Source organism: Poeciliopsis prolifica, unplaced genomic scaffold (genome assembly GCF_027474105.1).
Source record: "Poeciliopsis prolifica strain line A6 unplaced genomic scaffold, Auburn_PproV2 SCAFFOLD007, whole genome shotgun sequence".
In the NCBI taxonomy this organism is placed as follows: domain Eukaryota; kingdom Metazoa; phylum Chordata; class Actinopteri; order Cyprinodontiformes; family Poeciliidae; genus Poeciliopsis; species Poeciliopsis prolifica.
This window is the reverse complement of record NW_026562382.1, coordinates 7,964,821-7,989,063: the sequence shown is the minus strand read 5'-3', so window position 1 is coordinate 7,989,063 and position 24,243 is coordinate 7,964,821. Positions and strand designations below refer to the sequence as shown.

Genomic DNA, 24,243 nt, shown 5'->3' with positions numbered 1-24,243 from the left:
TGTGTTGAATGTAGATGACTGATATGTCTCCCCTTCAGGCTCCTCGTTGCCCACAGGACCCCTGGGGTGATGCGCCATTTTGCCCTGTCAGTTACCCTATTATGAGTCTGCCTTGCTTTTCATGTCTATCGGGCTGGTTTAATTGGACCCATGTTTGCGTTGAAGTTCAACGGGTTGTAAATCAGAAGCATCTTCTTCCCAGAGAAGTATTTCTGTGAGATTCAACAAACTTTTGATCTATCGAAATAGTTTTCTTTTCCACTCAGTTGTTTTTTGGTACCCATTTAATATTGATTCCTCCTCTCCTCTCTTTTCTTTAACAATCTGAAATAGAGAATAATGCGCATCTTAATGCAGTACCTAGTGAGACCCCAGTTTCTCTGATGCCTCCCCCTCCTCAGTTTTCTCTGCTCGCCTCCTCGGAGGGCTCCCAGTGTTCCCATTGGCTGCACCGGAGAGAGAGAGAGAGAGAGAGAGAGAGAGAGAGAGACTGGCAGGAATTCCTCGGCTCTCCTCAAATTTCTTCGAACCGCGGATCTCCAGCTCGACTCCATCCGGATAAAATACTCCGACCAGCACCGCTTTCCCTTCCCGAGCGAGGCCGCTTTGCTGTTGGACCGAAACGGTAGGGGAACAAAGATTTTCCTCAAGTTTTCGCTCTGGAAAACGGGGGAGGGGGTCCGGGGGCGGCGGGAGACGCGTTCCTTGTACCGCTTTTCTCTCATCCACCAAACCGAGCCTCACTTTCTCTCCTTTGCTTCCAGATGTGGAGAAGCGTCGCTGTGCTCCTTCTGCTGGCCGCGGCTCTCTGTGAAGCAGAGGTAAGTTTTACATTGTTCACTTTTCAAATGACTCTTCTAAGTTTGCGTTGGCCACTTTGTAACAAGTCCATGAAGTGAGACATCCGGCCTTTGTTCACACATCTGGAAACGGTTGGAATGAGTCCAAATGTTACAACAGAGTAGGTGAGATTTAGTTTGTGTTCTCATACAACAGGGACAATAAAACCATAAATCAATCTCTAATGGTTTAGCTAAATTATCAGTGGGGGGTGTCTTTTATTACAGGCATTCTGATAATTGTGCAAGTGTGTGTGTGTGTGGGGGGGGGGGGAGTATCCTTCTTGTTTTGGCTGTGAGCCACACTCCTCCTATAGTCAGCTGTTGAACAACCATCTCTGACAAAGCCTCTATGAGACCAAGAAAGTGACAGCGTTCAGCTCTATAAAAGGATGGCAGGATGGACTGCTCTCTTGAGGGCTTCTTGGGCTTCTTTGTCAATATTGCAGGATGTTTTGCTGTCAAACCAGCTGCCAGCTGTTCTGAGGACACACTAGCACTGTGTTGCACTAGCATGCAAAACAGCACGTATTTCATGTTACTGAGCTGTGAGAAAACTCACCTTCCGGGTGTCACACTGCAGCGCTAAGCCGCAGAACCTTTGAGTAAACACACAGAGGTAATGTACTGTTAGGAGGTCTGATGGGACCACCTGAAGAACAGGATGGGTATAGTTCCAATGAGGCGAGGATCAGTATGAGTACTGGTAAGACATCTGTAAGATTTACTTAAATGCTAATTTAATCATAGCTTTCAAGTAAACCTGCTTTTTCCTGCAGAGCAGTATCCACTGTTGTTGAATTTCACAAGCAGAACAAGTTCACTGGTTCAATCAGTGCATAAAGTCAGAACCTTTGAAACAAACCCAATATTAAAATAGATACTTCACCATTATAGTAATGTAAGCAGTAGTTAATAATGGCGTTCAATCATATTTTGAAACATAAACACACTGTTGATGATCTCAAGAATCCAACAGCAGAAGGATAGTTTAAATAACAAATCTATGCAATTAATAAAATAGTGTTTTGGGTTTGCAAACATAACCAGTTACACTTATTCTTATTTAAATCAAATAAGAACTGTAGCATCAGTGCTAGGAAGTTGAATTGCAATGGGCAAAAAAATAAATCTTTTTTAAAGTGTTGCAGTGCAAAAATGAACAACTAAAATCGAGCAACTAACATTTCCTGGAAGTTGAGTGAATGTGTCCCAAGTGATCCATCCATCCATCCATCCATCCATCCATCCATCCATCCATCCATCCATCCATCCATCCATCCATCCATCCATCCATCCATCCATCCATCCATCCATCCATCCATCCATCCATCCATCCATCCATCCATCCATCCATCCATCCATCCATCCATCCCATCCATCCATCATCCATCCATCCATCATCCATCCATCCATCCATCCATCCATCCATCCATCCAATTATAGTTTCCAAGATTTTTATTGATGCTGTAAAAATGATGTCATAATGTATTGAAAACTCTGGGGAAACAATTAAAAGTCTTGACGCTTGACATAAAACCATGTAGAAATCCTGCTTGCTAAGTTTTTTCACATACAAGATATCGAAGAAATAAGACAAAGTGAGTTGCAGAGAAAATGTGACAAATATTCAGAAGATAAATTGCCTTGCAGCGTAGTGGTTCTCTCCAGACATCCAGGGCACAGCAGAGGGAGGTTCAAACTATTTACAGCTGGTGTCGAATGAGACGTCTCCACTGAAATGATAGAATCCCTGTGGGGGATTTTCAAAAAGGGCGACGGCTCCTAAATGAAACCCTCTGGTGGATTTCAGGCAGAGCCTGTGCAGTATGTTGTGACCCAAACGTCTTATTGTCATCAGAACCGTCACTTAAGTTATTGAATAACACATGATGTCTTCATATTGCGCAGCCATTGTTGAATTTTTTCAATGCTTTTACCACCGACTTTTGCCACCTTACTTTGTGGACACAGTATCACAACAGGATGTCAAGGTTAAAGGACCCACCTTCATTTCCTGGGCCCATAATAACAGCTTACACTTCCTTCACTAAAGTCATATGTTGCCGTGGAATATAAATATCAACAGATATTTATACATCTTGGTTGGTAATTCCTTTGGAGCTTAGTTCCTGCTTCCCATGAAAAAAAGAAAACAATCTATTAGGTAATAGAGCTTTCTGATTCTGGTTCTTCTCACTGTACCTTTCAATTATCATACTTGGATAGAAACAGCGTAGATCTTGTTGCCAAACACTTAATATGAAAATGAGTTGTGTTTTTCCAACACATTCCTTGAAGAAGTACAAATACACACCCTCCTGTCGGCACTTGATGGTGTTACCATCGAAGCACACGGCTGTTTTAACACCTGGATCTGTGCTGACTGTTTTGTTAAAATGCACAATTAGAAGGAAGAAGGAATCATTTCCGAACACTTACCTAACACAGCCTAGACATTTCAGCTTCATGCAATAGTTGCTGTGGACTATTTTTATAGATTAATACAAATGGCAATTAGGGACTCCATGCTGCAACAGCCTTGCTCAACGCCTGGCCTGGTTGCCCTCCCTCCTGACCTTCCACTGCTTCTTCTGTCTCTTGCCAGCTGGGCTGCTGAATGCGGCTCTGTGTTTGTCTTTATTGGATCCATGCTTGTGTCCTGTGAGGTATGGCACACAGGAGACGGAGCATGAAGCCGGCTCTGCTGAATGTGGCAAATGGGAAGGAATTAGAAAGGCATCCATTCTGCAGAGGTAATTGCCTTGATAATATATGGCCTGTTGACTGCTGTGGGAATAGCTTGAACTGACATGTTGTCCGAAAGAGGTCAGCAAGTTGGAGAAAAGTCCCCTCAGAATAAAGCATGCGAGGGGCAGGGGTGTGTTTTCAGGTTGCTATAGGTTATAGGTGTTGCATTTCCAGAATGTGAAATCGGAAGAAAAAAAAAAGAGAGTCTTGAATAATTGATGGAAACAGAATTTTCTTTGCTTTGACTGATGTTTTTATTTACTGCCATGAGCATAGGCTATTCAACTGAGGACACAACCTCTTCATTTGTCATCAAGGAGAATGCCTGTTTGCTTCTGGAGGTGAGAAATTGCTGCTTTTGAAGATAAGCTGCTCAGAAATGCAGCGTGGCTGGGTGGCCAGGGTCGGGCCTCACCCAAAGCTCTCTGTATGCGTGTGCATGTGTGAGTTTTTGTCTGCAGGCTGGAAGAGAGATATGCATCTCATGGATAAAATGTTGATGTTTTACTAAAGCACACCGGAAGTCTGATATGTAAAGGAGGTGAGACGCAGGGAAAGGGAAAGTCATAAGAGTTTGCAGCCTCGGGGGACGTGTGTGCACACATACTCACGCATAAATAGAGGGAGAGAAATGTTTGGATTACTGTTTTTATGGCATGCAGTGTGATTGTGTTGGGTGGAAGAAAACTGGGGTGGAATGACACAGTGGTTAATTTTGTTATCGGCGCTCTGGAGTGAAAAAAAAAATAAAAGATTTCAGCAGGAAGTACGCCCAATAAGAAAAGCACACATTCTCCACTCTCCACTGCCATCAACAAGGACAAAGAAGAATAGAAACTGACTTTTTTAGTGGTTCCAGCTTCCCAGCAGGCCTAATTGAGTTATGGCTCCTGGTATGGGCACCCAACATTGCTTACATGTTGATGCTTGTTCTTGCTCATTCAAGGTGGGCTAAAAATATCTGCCCAGGTGGACAGAGCATGAGCATTAGAGGGACGCTGTGTCCTCTCCCTGTAACAGCCTGCTCTAATTACTGGAGCTCAACAGTCGGTCATGGATTCCGAGCAGGGACTGTGCAGGGCGGCCGGTGAGATAGCCTGATGTAAAACAGCGAGGAGACGGAGCCATTGTCAGGCAATTATCACGGGGGTAGAAGGGGAGTGAGGTAAGGCTTGGCTGTGTGAAGAGGAAAAAAAGGTGGGCTGGTGCTTTGTGTCGTGTCCCTGCAGTATCTGTCCTCCTCTTCTTGGCTTGATTTGAAATGAGTCCTTATTTAGCTTACCAGCTGTACTGATGTCTTATCATTATGAGCACTCTGTACTCACTGGAGCTTTGCTCAGAAATTAACACAATATATATATATATATATGCACTCAAATGACAGACTACTTCAGTGCCTGAATGAGTAAGAAAAGCACAATGAATATGCTGAAGCAATAAAAACAGGGCCAGCTAAGACATATTCAATATACATTTATACAGGATGGTGAGCTGTACTGTGGAGAAACTCAGCTGACATGAGCCATATCACAAAAAATCTGAGTTAGAGAAAAAAATACATTAAATGTCCCTCGCCAGATTTCTTTTTCCACTTTGTGATAGTGTTCTGAACCTTTTATTTACAGTTACTAGGTCATTATATATTCAGGATCTCGCAAAGGAACCAAAAGTCTTGAATTTATCATTTTCTTTGACACTACAACCAAACACTTTACTGTTTCAGTGGGATTTTTACATGGCAGGCCAGGCCAAAGTAGGGCAGAATTGTGAAACGGAATAAAAGGATACATGGGTTTCATATGCAATCACCTTCACTTTGAAACCTTCAGATATAATCCAGAAGGGACATACTGGAATTAGTCTTGTGTGATTTGTAAGCTCAGTTTACATAGGCCTGTTCTGGTTTTACAATGAAAAATCAGAAATGTTTGGCAAGCATTCATATTAAACCATATAAGTCAATCTCAATTGACTTTTGTTTGCACTTTGACTAGGCCGTAGTGCCACATCAATATACTTTAATATAAACCATTTAATTGCAGTTCTGGCTGCATGTTTAGAGTTGTGGCCCTGCCTAAAGTCTTCAGTAGGCTCAAACAAGCTTCCTTCTTTGATTGCGTTGTACGTAGATGCCTCCATCTTCCCTCAACTTCTGACCAGTTATTCTGTTCCTGCTGCAGAAAAGCAACCCTAAAGCATGATGCTCCCACCACCATAGTCACTGTTTGGATGGTATATTCACGACTATGTTCAGTTTTTAATTGCTGTCACACAGTGGTTTTGCATGTTGGACAAAATCTTTGGCGTAAAGCATCTGCAACCAGAGATTTAATAAGTAGTAACTAGAATGTTATCTATTTATTTAACTCTATTTAATAATTAGTAAACAGAGTCTTCTCAAGGCAGTTTATTGAACTGGACTTCATTTCAGAAGATCCCGGAATATTGATACAAGTACACTTCTTTTTTTTTTTTTAAACTATGCATTCTTTCTTTTCACAAATAAGTGCTACATTGTGTTAGTCAACCACATTAAACCACATAGTCTCCCTCTTTAAATTTCATTCACACACACACACACACACAGTCTCATATCAAACATAATACTGTTATTTTTACTTATATGAATTCTAAAATAACTATCATTTTATTTTTAAATTTTAATCTTCAAAGCACATTTGTGAAAACGTTTTCATTAAAGTCCAAGTAGCCTGCGGCAAACAACATTAACACAGAGGCTTACCTTCCACAAGCAGTCGAATGTGCTCTGCTTTACAATCCACTAAGGAGCTAGGGTCTCCTCTCCCTTCCTGCTGCTGCCAATATTAAACTTTAAACTTTCTGAAAAACATTACAGTGAAAGGAAGTGGTAAACGCTGGCCACAAAAAGCATGAGCTACTGTAGTGTTGGGATTATCTGTGGCCGTGCTCAAGATGTTCTTCTTTTGTATTTTGATGTATTATTAATGTTAAAGTTGCTGCCACCAAAGCACTGAGATATGGTTGTAGTAGTGCTGTTTGGGAAAATCTGTTTTTTTTTTCTCAAATAGTGTGAAAAATTTGGGCTGTTTTAGACCTTTTATGTAAGCTGTGTAATCCTAATGACATCGCACAATGTTAGTAATAGTCACAGTTTTTTAACCACTCTTCTACAGAACATCGCCGACGAGCTGCAGGGAGATGTTAATTTTTCATTTGCTCAGGCTTGTGCTGTGTGTGTTATCTCCCGGCAATGCTGACTGCAAGTATTTTTCTTTTCACACTAAAATGTCAAGCATTTTAATTACTTTAGATTCTGTGTACACAGGACAAAGTGGAATCCCTTCCCCCTGTCATTGTTTAACAAAGCAGCACTGATAGGTTGTGTGGCTACTGTGACATTCTGAACAGATGCTTTGGGGCGTGCTGTTTGTGAGATTAGTCTGAACTCTCAGGGATGCTTGAGACCCCATCAAACTGGGTTCTGGAGAGATTGGAGGGCCCGCTGATTGTGCATTTTGAGTCATTCCTGAAGAAAATTTGACTTGTGTCCTTCTCCAGAGAGGGGATTGGTGTAGATACAGAAAAAAAGACACAATCACTGTGACAACAGGGTGTAATATGATAAACATGCAACAAAAATAATTTCAATATAAGAGCATGTTTCCAAACCAGAGACATTTTCCTGAAAAGTACATTTTTGATTACTTTTTTAGATAGTTTGGAGCCAAATTTGAAAGTGAATAATAAATATTTCTGCACTAACTACTTGTGAGACATTTCATTCAGTTTGCAAGAGAGAGCGAAACAACAGATAGCAGAAAGGCTTTCTTTAAACTTAAGAACTTTAACTCCTGTCTGCTGTGAAACACGATGAATTTGTAAGTATTCAGAGTCTTCTGTGAATCTCAGAGTTAAGGTCAGGTGCTTCCTCAGAGCTCTGCAACTTTAGGCTTCCAGTGGCACTGCCCTGAAACGTTTGGGGCAGTACCACTCGCCAAAAAAGCAGTGATTGGTAACGCACCTGAATCAAATGTATAGTTAATGATCAAGACTTTGCAAAAAATTGCTGACTACTAAGGAGATATCTCAGCCTTTTGATTCAGGTGTTGTGGGATCCATCCAAAAGTTGCACTCAAGAAGTCGCTGACCTCAGCTCTACATTGTAGATCTAGGATATGTATACAGATTATAGTAATGCTAGCTGTACTACTAAAGCTAGTACTAGTTTAAGATAAATGTTTCTTTTAATCATTTGTTTTAAAAACACTGAACCCAGTTTTACTTTGGAAGTCTGGTATAAAAACTGGATTTTGAAAACTGGCAATAAATTGCTGCAGACATTAGAGCCAGTGAATGTGTGTCATGATTCATCCTCACAGGCTAACACAACTTTTAAATCCACCCTGCAGCCTGTAAGCCAGGTCTTTTCCCATTACAGACATGTTCTAGCCATTAGCCCCTCATTTTGGCCTCAGAGAGGAGGGTAGACAGTCTGTTCATTCCTCCGGTTGCAGTCTGAGCTTAAGCCCTCCCTTCTTATAACCCTCACTTCACCTTCCTTGTAGCATAAAAAAAAGGCTCTGACCAGAGCAGAAGTCCATTGAGGTTGGAGGGGGACAAAGTCGAGACAGAGTCAGATGGTCGGCTGGTGAAAGAGAGAGAGAGATGTAGCTGTTTTGGGTGAAATACAACATATATGGAAAGGAGGGACAGCTGAGGAACAGGAGGGTGACCAGGGCTGGGGGTAGGGCTCTTTCTTATGTCCGGGTGACGTTTTAACTGCTTGCAGATGTAGCTCAGCCCAGACTATGACTTATTTCCCGCTTTGTTTAGCCTGTCTTTGTTTCCAGTTGTACCATGTTATAGCTCTTTTTCTCAATTCTTGTTTCAGTTTCTGGCTTTTTCTGTCAAGATTCAGTCATCAGGTTTTGGCTCTAAAAAAAAAGGGCCAGGACTTGGGTGGGAGTAAAATAACAGACTGCAGACTGAGGTGACATCATTCTGTCCGTTGATGCATTCCTTTCACACTGAAGAAAGAACCAAGAAGACTGAAGGAGTGTAAATCGGTCATCCTTTTGTTTCTGCTGGCTCAATCTCAAACCTAGTGCACCCAAGAGAGAAAGGCAGAGGCCCCCTGCTGAGACCACGCAATACCCTCAAGTCTTTGACCTCATTAATTCAAGGACACACCTTGTCTTTTACGCTACAAACTGCCAATCAGTTGTCGTTTAATCCAACAAACACTCACCAAGAGTTTGAGCCCAGGGGAAGTGTGCCAGTGGATTCTCTCGTTTTGGGGTTTGATTTAAGATTTTCACTGTACGTTGGTTCTCAAGTGGCTCCGTGGTACAGAAAAAGTGAATCAAGTGGAGATAAAGTTGATTAGATTCAGGTCCTGAGCGAATGGGAGGGCAGGGATGTAAATTATAGAGCCACATCTTTCCGTAATAACCACGAACTAGAGCGGATGATAGTCTTGTCATGTTTCTCCCATGTGTGATGGATTAGGCCACAATTCGCATAAATTCCTTAAAGGAGAAAACTGGAATGTAGTTCAGAGGGTGTGAAGTAAGATTTTTTTTTTTCTGGCTGTGCTCCATTTCATTTCTGGTAAATTCGACTTAAGGAGAAGTGAGAAGGAAGTCTTACTGTATCTTGCGTTGCTCAAGCTGAACCCTTAATGTCCTGTTCTCTGTTAGCGTGAGCAAATGTCTCATAAAGCTGTCCAGCGTTGGATTGCTCAGAGCTGAAGGGGAATAACGTGAAATGTTGGAGATGGGGAGAGCGGAGGCATTTCCTCAGCATCTGACCCAGATTCGGAGAAGTTTATGGATCAAGACAAACAGTTTTGCTCAGGAATGCAAACTCCCAACTCTTGCCTGAGTTAATCTCTTTTTTTCATTTTATTTGTCTCGTTTTTCACTTCAGTTTTTTTTTTTAAAACATGATTTAAAAAATGAAAGTAGGTTTATGGTTTTTAGGCATTTAGGTGTGTGGTTTTTGCAGACATAACATTTTGGTTTCATCTTTATTTATTGAATTATGACTCAGTGGAATATGAAGTGTGTGGTTTTTCACGTTTGAGCCTCGCTTTAGATACAGTGAGAATTTGATTAAAACCAGATCATTCATACGCTACAACCCAGCAGAGTTCACTTTCTTTTTAAATTGAATGTATAGTTGGAAAACTCCAGGTTGCATCTTTATTCCTCTCCAAATCAAAAATCAATTTCCTTTGTGATAAAGTTATTCATTTTAGCTGTGATAGACATAATCTTTTATTTTTGAAAAAATACATGCAGTAAAAAGTATTGATTTCCTTCACAAGTTAGTGTTTCATTTTGTACCCATGTACTTAACCATTGGATATTTGTTTTTCTTGGAAGTTTATTATTCTAAGGTTTAGTGGAATTATTAGTTATTAAATAATTAATCTTCATTAATCAGTCACTAATCATTTTTAAATTCTTCTCTTATAGAAGTAAATATAATTTTATGTTAACCATCATTTTATATCATATCATGCTTTCACTTATTTAGTTCTGATCTACATCGGGGCAATTTCACAGTTTCAAAAACAACAAGCCAAGCAAGCTCACAGTTCCTGGTAGATAATTTTTATCTGAGTCATTTCACCATGTTTCAGTAAAGCACAATATACAACATTACTTTATGTCAAGGATGTGGAAAGTCTTTTTCTGGCAGATATGATTTGATGCATAATCGGTACAGAACATCCCATGACAAAAAGATCTCTTTCTTTTTTTAACAGAAAGGGTCAGGTTTGAAAAAATCCAAAACCACAACATTTTAAAAAGTGATACCTTGAAACAACAGGCACAATGTGAAATAGCCCTAAAACACTGGAGTTCTGGACAGGTGAGTGGGTTGTTTTCTGGTCAGTTTGCCATTTTCTCCTTTTCATTATTTAGTCTTTTCATACATGATCTCTTGGGGTATAAAAGAGAGTCAACTCTTCTGGATGTTTCCATAATACACTGCATAACTTTGTGTCACCTTGATGTTTCAAACCCAGTCTGATGACTGATTTAATTTGAAGTAATTTTCTCTAATCTTCTTATAGTCCACTGCATTAAAATGGACTGTTTAGCACCAGTACTCATGTTCTTTCAGCAGGAGGATAAATAGAGCTATTTGGTCTGCATTGTCAGAGTCTGTCATGTTTCATAGTCAGCTGACCCAGCAAGGGTCAGAACTGCCTCGAGAAATTCTCAACAGATTTAGATCTGGGTTTTGACTGGACCACTCAAAGCCATAAAAATGTTTTGGTCCTAATAATTTGATTGCATTAATTGTTGTATGTTTAATGTTGCCTGTTGATTATATTTAGCCCCATTCAACTTGCCATTTACTCTGTCCCTCCTGAAGAATATCTCCACAGCATGATGAAGCCAGCACCGTGTTTCACCATAAGTGCGGTTTTCAGGGTGATGATTTTCTGCCGTATTCAGAGCAATTTCAACGCATATTGGTTGAGCTATCTTATATTTAGGAGTACCTGATTAATGGAACTGAATACAAATGTTTACTACTCTTTTTAGATTAAAAAAAAACATTTATCATTTTGGTTTGTTTTCCACTCTCAGTTGGTCTATAAAATGAAAGTTAGTGTTAATAGTTAAACTGATGTGGGTGCTTTACTAAACTGTGTGCAAAAGGAACAAGCTGAATTTCTGCTGCAGTGTGTTTTGTTAGAATTACAGTGAGCTAGCAAAGCCAAAAGAAAACTGTTTAAGTTGATTAACTGAGTCTCTCCATTATCAATGTAAAAGCTACACTCAGCATTTAATGGGCTTATTTTATCATTATCATGTTTGCTGGAGCTGCCGGATGCTTACAATCACAAGATCAATGTTTTCTGTGCTAATGATAGGCAGGGTGCATTGTGGGACTGAATTTGTGGCATCTGTAGAGTGACTTCCTCAGGACAGAAACGCTGATCAGCTGCTTTGCGTGCACAAAACATGCACCCATGATCAATCTACACTGCAGCTCTGCCTCGTGTACTTATGTCTAAAAATATTTGAACACATGAAAGGCTTTCTCACAAATGTGGCAGTGCCCACATTTTTTATTCTTTTGTGTTTCTCCATCTACATCAGTAGAGCAGGATATTTTGCTCAAGACTTCCTGGGCTTCATATATGGGCAGAACTCAAATTGATATTCCCATCACAGCTTCCATTTCTTTTTTTCTTTTTTTTTCCAGCTCACTTATTCTCCTCCCTTGTCTCATTTCAAAATTCTCTTGGGGAGTTTCACTGGGTATAAAAAAACTTTTTATATCTTAATCTACTTAGAGCCTTTTAATATTTTTTAATAGTTTAAAAAGTGGCAGAACTCAGAAAAAATGAGCAATGCACTTTAATTAGCACGGGGGTGTTGCTTTATGAAGGACTCATTTTATTGTTTTTATGATCCACTGAGCAATAGGCTTTATGATCAACATTAAATGGGAGGAGAGCATGATTTTCTGAGTGAAGTAGGAGAATCCCTGTGGTTATAACTGTCTTGGTGCTTTCTTTGCACTGTCTGCTCTGCTGATGATTGAGTTAATACTTATGCTTTCAACATTATCTTACAAAATAATGTTTATGGAAAATCTTTGTCACATTTGCACTAATAGAGTTTTCCCTACATTCATCATTTATTAATCCATTTTATAAGTATTTGCCTCTGTGCAAAGGGGTCGGAGAAGAGTGTAGGCTCCGATGTCTGTAGGTGAAGTAGGTAGTTAGTTATCAATGATTTTTATATCCCACTGAGTAAAACCACATACCTCTCTTTAAGCACTCTAATTAATTTAATACAAATCTTGCAAAAACTCAGAAAGAGAAACCTTCAGAGTCATCTGCTTTGAAAAAATTCAATGATTAAGATTGAAATATTTAACATCCCAGTTTGTGTTGCTGAAGAAAAACTGTTGTTTGGTCTAAAATTCAGATTTCCAGAGGGTTGTCTGGTGAGGTTTGGAGTAGTAAAAAGAGAGCAGAGTTCTTCTGAAGGCTATTTATGACAAAGTATTAAGTAAAAATACAACATTAAGTAAAAATACAACAGTTTCATTGTAGAATAGTATTTACCCAGTAGTAAAAAAAAAAATTGGTTAAAATGAGACATATTCTTTTATCTTACACAGAAAGGCATCGAATGTTCCTACTTGTGTTAATTTATACGGTTAGAATAAGTGTATCTGCATCATTTGTTATTGTTCATTTGGAACGTAGCCTTGATGAAAAATATAAATACCCATAAATTTTACTTGTTTTCAAGAGCTTATATTCACCAGTTTGTCTTTCTGCTCCTTAATCAACAGTAGAATAGCATAGCAAACTGCTATTAGCTGGGAGTTTAGTTGGTGCCAACATTCATGCAGCCTGCAGCTTTGCCAACTGGAGTTTGCTCAAAGGTCGTTCAAAGTATATCTTTGAACTACTTATTTGCTTTTCATTTTTTGTTCTTGTTTTAAAGTATAGCATGGTCTGAAAGTTGGACATGGCTGATACAAACCAAAGCACGACTGTGCATAGAGTTATACATTTGGATGTGATGATTCTCCACACCATGAGCTGACTGTGTTATTTTAAGAGGAGAGCGTCTTTTTAAATAGCACTTGTGATTCTGGTGCAAAAATCAGCCGTCATTGTGTTGCAACCAGTTTCATCATGCAGTATTGCTGTCACTTGGGGATGATCTATAGCAGAAGAAAGCTTGTAATGTTTTTTTTCACTTAATCCATCTTCCAACATCACAGCTATAATTTCTGGGTTAAAATAAATTCAAAGTAGTTTAATATCTTGAGATAATTATATAATTACACAGCTATCAAGACAAACTTTGAGTTTGATTAACTCAGGAAAATTCTGAGTGTTCAATAAGACTAGGAACGATGTGCCTTCGTTATGGTCCGGGTTTTTGACTTGAAATAAATATATGATCTAAACAAAAATATTCTTAATGTCTTAGGAATTACTCTGGGTCTAAAATAGGTTTTTCTAGTCTAAAATGTCAGAAAACATGTCAAGAAAGCTTTGCTTTCATGACATGTAATCAGAATAAAATGACAGATAGGTATGTTATCTTGATGTAAGACAATAAGAAAAATATTAAATTTAGCACATAGCATACAACAGTAAGACTAACACCTTGTTGCTAGGTAATTTTATTAAAATAATTTTTTGTGACTGGAGCTTTTGTGTGTAGAGCTAGATGCCCCTCACTGGTTGCTGTATGCTGTGATGCAATTTTTGGGCATAAATTTGTAGTATTTTTTTACTACAATCACTAAACTTGCTGATAAAAAAATAATATTTACACATAAATAATGTTTTTATTCCTGCTAGGAGATGGGTGACTGTTTAGATGAAAGGCAAAGTATTCCCCAGGCAAATGACAGGCATTCACTCAGTTGACCTAAGATGATTTTTGAGGGAGGAAGTTGGAGTACCATTGAGGAAACCAATGCAGGTACAGGGAGAAGATGCACACTGCAGAAAGGCCAATCAGGATTTTAACCCAGGGCCTTCTTGAGAAACACCATGTTTACTGTATAACAGATGTTTAGGAGTATATAAATGTATATAAGGTTTAATATTACCATTCAAATACACTAAGACTATTATGAACCCAGTAGTGGATGTAAAGAGCTTCTTGTTCTTGTATGCACAGTGAAATCTAAGTAGTCAGGCAAGATTTGTGACCACCTTTCCTTGTTTACAGAAGGTGGGATTGCGGTCATTTTTGTTCATTGCCGTCTAGAGATTTGTGTCAGTCATAAACTCAAGCATTTTTGCAGTGACCACACTTTGCCGTCATATCAACAGGGCTGCCTGATGGTCTGCTCTGTAAAATCTCCCCAACAAGAGCCTTCACATGTCTTCACTATGGCAACAACCCACTTGAATAATCAGAAGCCTCCATGTTCATTAGCTAAATGTCAGGGATCTTCTGCTCAGAGAGGACCGCGCTGGCAGACACAAATCTACGTTTGTAGCAGCTTCATCCGAGGAGTTCCTCCATTATTCATGACCTGTGAGTGTTTCCACAGGTTTCAACAGGCCTCGGGCCCATCTGTGTGGAACAAACTCAATAGTTCAATATGCTTAGGGCCTCGCAAATCGCTTTGAAGATTTTCCATGACCTCATCTTATGAGTGCAAGTTTGTGTGTGTGAACTACACAGGGAAATGAGCAAATCCTCTCACCAGTTTTAAGGTAAAGGGTGATGCTTGCATGTCAACCCCCCTCCAGCCTCGAAATCCATCCATGCATTCGTCACTAGACCGTTTGCTGCTCTGAGACAACAATCTACCCTTTTTTCAGTCCTACATACCAAACTAGGCTGTCATAAATTCTCAGTCATGGAAACTTGGGATCCAGCTCACGTGTCGTCAGACCATCAAGTTTTCTGCTTCGTTCGTTCAGGAAAGAGCCGCTTAGGGAGAAGAAGGGGGGAATGGGAGTGGAGTCTGGAGACAAACAGAGCAGAAAGGATTTCACACGGTATGGGAGAAGGAAAACACAGCTCAGACTCCAGATGTGGAAACACCCTGCATAAATACACCCGCACACACACAAACAAGTAAGTTTAAGTACGCCCACAAATTTACAAAGACGCACTGAAAAGGAGGTAGCAGGGGTTAACAAACAGTTCTGGAGGCTCCGCATGGCGTCTTGTGATTGGCTGGTCTGCAGCAGAGGTGACCTCATTTCTTTAGCCTGCTGGCAAATGTTCAGAAACAAAGACTTTAAACAACAAATGAAAGGAATAAACATGAGAAAATGAGAGCAACTTCATGCAAGTGAAAACCCTAGAGCACACGAGTGAATGTGTTTCATCCAAATGATCTCTGTTTTTCTAATCCTTTTGTGTTTTAGTATTATTTTCACAAAAACAGAACATTTTTACAATCCCTGGCAGAATTAATCACACCCCTAGAACTTTATACATTTTGTCGTGTTACAAGTTCAAACTTCACTGCATTTTATCAGTAATTTAATACAACAGACCATCACAAAATAGAGAACATCTGTATATTGAAAGGATTTTTAAAATACTGAACACTGCACTACTTTAGCAAGGCATCCTATGTATAGGATTGCTCTATCATGGACTTCATGGACTTCTTTAAGGCCTCTAAAGAAAAATGAAAGTGCTCTCTCACTCCAAACAAGACATTGTGTTTTATTCCCCAAAAGCAAAATGTGCTCGTTAATCTTGTTTGAATGCCCTCGGCAGGGTTGTATCTTCCTGCAAACACAACAGCGCCATCCAGTGCGCGAACGCAGAATGCATTTCTAAAGTGTCTGCTCCGGTGCTTCTCATGCAGGAGCTGCAGAGCAAGGGCAAAGTTTGTGCCAACGTGTTCTGCGGGGCCGGCAGAGAGTGCGCAGTCAACGAAAAGGGGGAGCCCAGCTGCCTCTGCATTGAGGTAAACAGCGGCTAAATCGTTTTTATTTTTTGGGGATTTTGCTTAGCTTTTATTTATATCTTCATTTCTCACTTTGCAGAGCTGCAAGCCCCATAAGAGGTCAGTGTGTGGCAGCAATAGTAAGACCTACAGGAATCACTGCGAGCTCCACAGAGACGCTTGTCTAAGCGGCCTGAAGATCCAAGTGGCTCATGATGGACATTGTCGGGGTAAAGAAAAGCGCAAAGCAGAAGCTCGATTAGTTGTTTTCTCGTAAAATTTCTAAAAATGCAAACCTGCAGCTATGAATAACACATTCAAAGCTGTTTCTACTGAAAGGAATGAGTATTTCTTTGTGTCTGCCCTGAATATTTATCAGACTTTTAAAATGGATTTTCAGGATTTGACCTTCTGGTCACTAATTGATTTCTGATATTTTGATTGTTTCATTTGTAGTTCAAACATTTTGCTATGCTCACCTCATTTCTGTGTCAAAAGAAACAAATATCTAAAAATTATTTTTTTAAATTTTTTGGGGGGGTTAGGTGACACATATTGTCTTGCAATAAGAAAAGAAACAGAGTTTTAGGCTCTTTGATGACAATGCTTTCTGATACATCCATGACTTCAAATAAGTCAGTGACAGCAGGAAAAAAGTCCACGTTTTCACAAGTACAACTGTACGCCTACTATATGATGCTACCTATATTAAATAATAGTCAGGGTGGCAAAAGACTATTCAGCAGACTTTGAATATGCTGCAGGTGCAGATAATTGTGCACATGGTTAATGAGGTGAGAGGGCTGTGTGACCTCTGAGCTGGCTCATATCCTTCACTCTGATAATGTGAGGTGAATGAGTTCATGGTGAAACATAAAACGCTACCACAGTGCTGCACTGGGATCATGCCTTAACGCTACTATTAATACAGTAAACAGCATCTTATCTGAAGTGAAATTTTCACTTTTCACACGACGGCGTCATTGTTTTATTGCCGACTTGAACCTTGACCAGAACCAGACGATTCAAAGTAGGTTCTCGAGATCATTGTGTCACTCAGGAGGCCTTCCTCCCCCCTTAAACCTTAATGGCTCATTGTTCAGCTGCAACAAAGTTCATCTTCAGCATTGTTGCTTTACATTTTGTGGTTTATTTCTATTTTTTCCAATCTTTAGAAAAGAAAACAGACCAAGCAGCTGCCAGCCCAGGTGAGTTGGTATTTGTATGCACACAGGACACTGCATATGTATTGGCTTCCCTGGTAAAAATATAAAAAATAAAAAAATAAAAAACTATACAATGCAGATAAAAAGTATTTACCCCCTTGTTTTACCATTCTTAATAGCTTTTTCAAAACAATCATGATGAACAAAATTTGCCTTTTTTGTGATAAAGAAAATCGCAAAAAATCTTTAATAACTTTCAAGTAAAAACTGATTTCTACAAAAAATAATGACAATCAAATAAAAATACTTGACATGAAATGAGACTGCATATTCATCCTCAAAACAGTTGTGTGTGATTATTACTGCAGTATAACATTTATTAATTTGAAGGCTTCTTTATACTTATCTGAGAATTTTCTGCAGATTTTCTGCAAAAATCAAGAATATTTTTTGTAGCCGTGTGATTTTTTTTTTAAATCTTTTTTTTTAAGTCGACAGTTTTTCACAGAAGGTCTTTATTTTAGTTTTATCTCTTATGTAAAATGCAATTCCTTTAGTTTATAGTTTAATGGAGTGGGACAGACGTCAGCTGGGAAAATGCTTTCAAGATAGCATTTATTATTCACATGGATAATTAAACCTTTTGACCTTTGGAAATGCTTCCTCTGCTGCAGTGGTGTGCTACGCTGCTGACCGCAATGAGCTGAGGGGTCGTGTTATCCAGTGGCTGCAGACTGAAGTCGTTCCTGACGGCTGGTTTGCCAAGGGATCCAACTTCTCTGAAATCCTCCTCAAATACTTCAAGGTGGGCTTTTTCGTGCACATCACTGATCTTACTCTGTTTGTTCAAGCGTCTCTCATATCCAGCCGTAATGTTTGCCTTTCTCCAACCTCCCAGATTGCAATTGCCGAGTCAGACTGGATCTAATTATTTTTGTTACAGACCTTTCAAACATGAGCACTGGTTATAATTCAGTTTAATGAGGACGTCTGTTCTGCAGAGGAGGTCCTCCCCCCACTCCTCCCACCTCTTAATTGACTGACTTAAATTACAGTAAACCTTAAGAGTAGATGGCTCTTGGAATAGTTTGTTAATAACAAAAATAATTTATACTCCTTTCTGGATTGGGTAAATCTTTTAAAATTTGGTTGCTTTAATTGTTTCAACAGTGGCTGACTGGTGAAAAATGAGTCCCGGTGCCATTTTTGTAAAATTTTGACCTGAATTAAAACCTGATATTTACATCAATAGTATAATTAGATATATATCTATTGTGATCTGATATTACACTTTCAAAAATGACTCTTTTTGGTTTTATCTGTTAGGCTTACCAAAAAATGAATTAAAGACTTTAAGTGACTGCAATTCATAATTTTCCATACATCTTCCTTGTGTTTGGTAGATTTGAATTTAAATTGCTTGACTTGGGTAAATGATTTTGATATGCTTCTGTCACTGTACTTTTCTCTTGATGCTCCCTACTTTGTGAAGTGCACCAGTCCCTCCTGCAGCAAATACTCCTAAAACAAGATGCTTCCATCCCTGTGCTCCACTACTTACTTGCAAATTTTAATTAATAGAATTATTTTTTATAATATTGACTAATCCAAAGCAGGAAAAGTTTAGTCGTATTTCATTTGGGACAGTAAGAAATGGAAGATCACGTTTTCTTGACAGCGTATGAAAATATCAGACTTTGGATGCTTATTTTGTGGTTATGTTGCCCTGCAGAAACGGCAAAGCAAAAGCTTCTCTGTTGGCTGACAATATTTCAGTGTGAAAATCATGTTTTATTCAAGTAACTGGTATTATTCAGAAAAGCCTCAACCAACTCATCTTTAAGAAAATGAAAAGAGACATGCTTTACATAAGGCTTTCAGGGGCTACATGTTCACTTCAAATCAGAATTAAAGCATGAGTGCCTGAAAATATTCAGAAATGGAGGCATAACGGCTTATCCCAGGTTGCTCCAGGACACGTACAGCCTCTTAATTGTACCTTTCATCCGTTACATTCATTATATTCATCCCTGTTTCTGCAGTCATACGACAATGGCGATTCTCAGCTTGACTCCTCTGAGCTGCTCAAATTCATCCAGCACAACGAGTCGGTTGGAGAGCTGCAGTCCTACGCAGACCAGGAGAGCAACAAGCTGCTGAGGTCAGTGGGCGTTTGTTGATTCACACGCTTATGTAAGTCTGTACGGTGAGGTCAAGCTGGTAAAAACAACACTTCTTTTTTCCAGGTGTTGCCAAATATTTGCTCTCATAGTGGTCCTCTGACCTAGATTATGTTTGCTGTGGTGTTATTTTGAGAAAGCTTGATGAAACCTGTCAGAACCAGAGCGAACAGCACTGAAGGCCATGTGTAGTCACTGACTGAGGGGTCAGCATATGTATGCTGCTCAATAAAAGCTTTCTCATCTAAAGTGCCTTGCAGCATCATGTATTCCTCATAAACTTTCACATTTTGTCATATTGCTACAAACTTCACTGGGTTTGATTGATTTGGTTGCATAACAATAACATTGGCTGCAATGCTCACGAAATAGTGCAAGGCTGGGCAACGCAGCTGCAGAAAGCTTCTTTAAGCCTGCCATGAACTGGAAACTGCTGGAACAACTTCCAGAAGGAGTAAAACTCCAAAACATGCAGGCAAACCCACAAAGAATGATTTAGAGAATATTAATGTCCAGTTAAAGTACAGACCTAAATCCAAGGTTAGCTGAGAATCTGCAGCACAGCTTAAAAACACGCTGATAGAAACTCTTCAGTCATTGTGCTTGATTTATTTATTTATTTATTTGTTTTTGGGGAGGTATAAAACAAACCTCAAATGATCTGTATGTAATTACAACAAAATGTGTTTATACAAAGTATTGGTTCAGTTAAAGAAGCAGACAACCGTTTTAAGAGTAAATTATGCACAGGTTGCTGGTTTATTCACAACATAATTTCTTATGGTCGTTTGTTTCACTGTATTTTATTTGGGGTTTTCAGAGTAAAGGAGTCTGAATACTAACACCTACTAAACCTATCAGATTTTTTAGTTGTTAAAAAAATAAAGCCATATGCAAGTAAATATAAATCCCAACATAAACATTCGTGGTGGTAATATAATAAAAATGGTAAATTAATACTTTTGCTAAATACTACATTTACATTTTCATACTTCTTATTTTTCCAGTGCTCTGTTGCTACGTGTTTCTGAAATCTAACTTTATGTTAATATTTGCCTGCCTGTTTGTGTCTCATGTAGGAGCCTTTGCGTCGATGCCCTCATTGAGTTCTCGGATGAGAACGCTGACTGGAAGCTGAACTTTGATGAGTTCCTCAACTGTCTGAAACCTGGTTTCAACCCACCAGAGAAGAGTGAGCTGAAAGAGATTCTTTAAAAAATCCAATAAAATAAAGCTACACTGAATCCTCAAAGATTCCAAAAATAACTCTGAAAATGAGCACTCCAGTTCGTGTTTTCTTTTCCTCAAGAATCTGGAATGGCGTCTGCTCGGTCAGTCATCTGGTGCGGATGTATCTGGGATAAAGTTCACAGGAAGCGGAGGCATTACTCTGTCAGCCAGTCAGCACGGAGCACTGATCCCCATGGCTACCTCAGATTCAAGGGCACACAAACATATTTTGGCTCGCTGACAAGCATTTTAAAACTCCAGCTTCCGCGCACGCTCACACTGGCGAAAGGAGTTCCGTAGGTTTTTGAATCCGCTTTCGTTTTATTTCCTGTGATAATCATTTCACAAAACTTTAGGGCACGCTTAATTAGCCGCCAAATCTGCTGACCATTCATGACTAAGCTAAAACTCGAGTTTGCAGTGAGGTTGCGAGATGACATGGCATCCCAAAATGCTGACAAGCCGTGTTTGTCGAAGCTGATATCTGTAATGCCTTTTTGCTATCCCTCTGCAACCCTTCACAATCTGTACTCTTGGCTCATCACGCTGTGCATTTTTGCAGAATGCGCCCTGGAGGACGAGACATACGAGGACGGGGCAGAGACCCAGGTTGAGTGCAACCGCTGCGTCTGCGCGTGCGGCAACTGGGTCTGCACTGCGATGACCTGTGGTGGTAACGATCTGATTTACTGCTAAAAATCGTTGGAGCGATTCAAGGTATCCGCTTTACCGAACACATGCCTCTTAACCTTTTATGTGTTATCTGTCCAGACAAACAGGCGGCAGTGGATGAGTCAGCAGATGCTGAAGCAGAAATGACGGAGGAGGAGTGGAACCTCCGCGTGGCTGAGCTCAACAAACACCAGGTTTGTATCTCTAATGTAGAAATCGCTTTTTGACTGATAACATATATGAGTGACAATGTTTATCAAACTTACAAGTGGTTTCTGAAACAAAATGATCCTCAGTAGTTGTTTTTTTTCACACAATGTTGTTTTGAATGTCCTTCTAACAACAGCTGCTCACAGAACCAAACTAAAAGTGTGCAAATATTCCTTCTGTGAACTCTGAACTTGGTGTGTTTCTGGACAAAGAACATTGGAGTCCAAACCCTTCACTGGCACAAAACAATAGATTAAGGACTTCATGTAAGCTTTAATGTGACCCTGACACAGTGAATCTCACTATCAGCAGCTTTATCACCACAGGCATATCAAGATAAATCAAACACTTGGAAAAGAGCGATGTTGCCTCAATTAGAGCAATAAAACTGGGTCATATGTATGAAACAGATAACAGACAGCAGATAAAAATCATCCCTACCCTTTCTTATTCTCCTGTGGCCTTCTGATCTTTTCTGTAAAAATCTATACTAAACTACACCCAACTAATTCCTTTATAGCAAAACGCTATTTAATGTTATTCAGTGTGTATGCTTACTTGCATGTGTAAATGAGCTTATGATTCTCAAAAGGTGCCTCCAGGGGTCTGGCTGGAAGCTTTTGCTGAGTCAGCTGGGTCGTGTAATTGTAACCCACAGAGGAACGATGTGGGTTACAATTACACGGCAAACAGATGTCACTCTGAGGGAATCATTTTTGACAGAGGGACTCGAAGCTCACTTTTCAAACATAATCATGTTTCCAAAAAGTTGTAGAGCAGTGGGAAATGCCCGAGAGCCCTGTCAGAAGCAGGTTTGTCATTGTGTGACCTCTTTTTTTTTTTTTTTTTTTTTTTACTGATACCAATGAAACCTTGTTCTGTTTCATAATTTCAAGTTTTAACTGATGAATTAGATTTACTAAATAGCAAGCATTTTGTTTATATTGATGTCAAAGAAAGTTTGATACTGCAATTAGCTCATGTCTTCTCTAAACTAGAGTTGTGTGATTGACCAGATTAGTTGCTCCAAAAACCTACAGAACCTCTTTTAATCAAAAGGGACTGTAAAATGTTTACAAATTGGACACAAGTAAGTGTCCTAACAGTGTCCTAATCATGCCCATGATGAATGGATAAAAACTGCATTATGGAAGAATAAATTGAAGCTTTCTTGGGTGTCTTCACAGATCTACTCGCCTCATGTTTTGCTTCATTGTATATTTTTGTCTCTTGTTGTTTTTGCCTTCAAATGCAGGAAACAGTTGAGAAGATGAAGGCCAGCACAAAAGAGGTCTGAGAGAGGACACTTAAAACAAAGAGGAGGATGCATGCCATCACCCTTTTTAATACTTGACTTCCCTCGCGAACCTTTTTACGTTTCCCTTATATGTTAATTATTCTACATTTTTGCAGTGTTTAAGTGTTTGCTGTATCTGTTTGTTTCAAGGGCATTCTGAATGGAAACAGATTGCCTTTTGCTCAATGCTGTTACGTTCGACTGTATTACTGCGCCCCTCCACTAGTCCTAGGGCTTTTTTTTTTTACTACTATCTTTATATATTTTTTACATTTACTACAACAGAAAGAAGTTGCAGCTGCTTTGGGATTTATATGTTTGTGCTATTGAAAATGGTAAAGGTAGGAACTTAAACTTGTTGAAATGAAGGTATCTGGTTTAAGAGTTTTTAAGAAGGTAAAGCTACTTGCTATTTTATTGCCGTAGAACTGCCACAGTGGCCACCGCTACAACCATTGTACTTCTTTCTTTCCTCCAATCTTCCCTTAGTTTACTAAAAAGCAGAAATACTGTATGTGTAACTTTATGCTTTCATGATAGTTTTTTCAGCAAAAAAAGGTTTGTTTCTGTGTACAATGTGTGAATGGCTTGTGTTGAAACCTACCCTATATTACCATTTGATGTTTGGACAAGTTGTTTTTTTGTTGTTGTTTTTTTTGTGTGTTGCTTGAACATTTCCCCATCTGTCTTTTTTTTTTTTTTTTTGCGACGAGCTGCACCTCAAGGAGACCTGATCTGAGTGTTACATGGTGAGAACTGAAACCAAAGCCGTGAAGAAGTGTTTTGATGAATGATGTACAAAGTTATCCAGGTAAAAACGTTACTCTGGACCCAGCAACAACACTATACCTGTGCTTTCAAAATCACTAACAGAAGGACTAGCCTCAGCTGAAGTAGCATAGACGTACTAGTTATCTGGGTGCAAATAAAATGTATGCGTGTGTGAGTGTGTGTGTGTGTTGTTACCTTGGAGTAGTTGGTCTTATTTTATGTGTTCATTTGTATCTAAATTGAGGTGTCGACCAATACACGAGTGCCTTAGACCTGCAAACAGTATCAGCCTCTAAAAAGAATGAGAGTGGGCATTGCTTAAGTTTAGCGGTAAACCAGTGCTTTGTAACTCTGTCTGATAAATGATTGCGTGAATGTTGCATTATTAGGTGTGAGCTACATCTTTCTATTCCACAAAAAGTACAGACTGTAAGGAATGTATGCTAATAAAGTCCTTACACCACAACACGACTTCCTCTGTTTGTTTTGAGCTCTTCTGCCTGCCGAGAGTTTATTGTTATAGACTTTGTGAAATGAAGAAAAATTTCAAAAAAATGTATATTGCTTGAATTAAATGAGTATCTGATAGTGTGCCTTACACAAGTATCCATACCCTTTAAATCAATTGCCTTCAGAAGTCTAATTTGTCACATGAAGCACTCTTAATCTATTATCTGAAAATAAGAGTATGCAAATATGTCAAAACATGATAATGA

General features: G+C 39.3%; 1 protein-coding gene across 1 annotated transcript; it reads left to right on the top strand.

Moving 5' to 3' along the window:
• Positions 1-477: 477 nt before the first annotated feature.
• On the top strand, positions 478-23,993 carry fstl1b (follistatin-like 1b). The gene is made up of 11 exons (XM_055032213.1): positions 478-625; positions 765-821; positions 15,921-16,022; positions 16,102-16,231; positions 17,177-17,209; positions 17,842-17,972; positions 19,210-19,328; positions 20,427-20,539; positions 21,140-21,250; positions 21,349-21,443; positions 22,715-23,993. The coding sequence occupies exons 2-11, from the start codon at positions 765-767 to the stop codon at positions 22,754-22,756; spliced, it is 933 nt and encodes a 310-aa protein (XP_054888188.1). The 5' UTR covers positions 478-625; the 3' UTR covers positions 22,757-23,993.
• Positions 23,994-24,243: the final 250 nt, after the last annotated feature.

What these genes read in the sequence shown, in the direction of transcription:
- fstl1b (XM_055032213.1), top strand. Translation starts at nt 765, where the DNA reads ATGTGGAGAAGCGTCGCTGTGCTCCTTCTGCTGGCCGCGGCTCTCTGT. An exon ending in CGGCTCTCTGTGAAGCAGAG is followed by an intron (nt 822 to 15,920) that starts GTAAGTTTTACA and finishes CTTCTCATGCAG; the next exon opens with GAGCTGCAGAGCAAGGGCAA. An exon ending in TCATGATGGACATTGTCGGG is followed by an intron (nt 16,232 to 17,176) that starts GTAAAGAAAAGC and finishes TCCAATCTTTAG; the next exon opens with AAAAGAAAACAGACCAAGCA.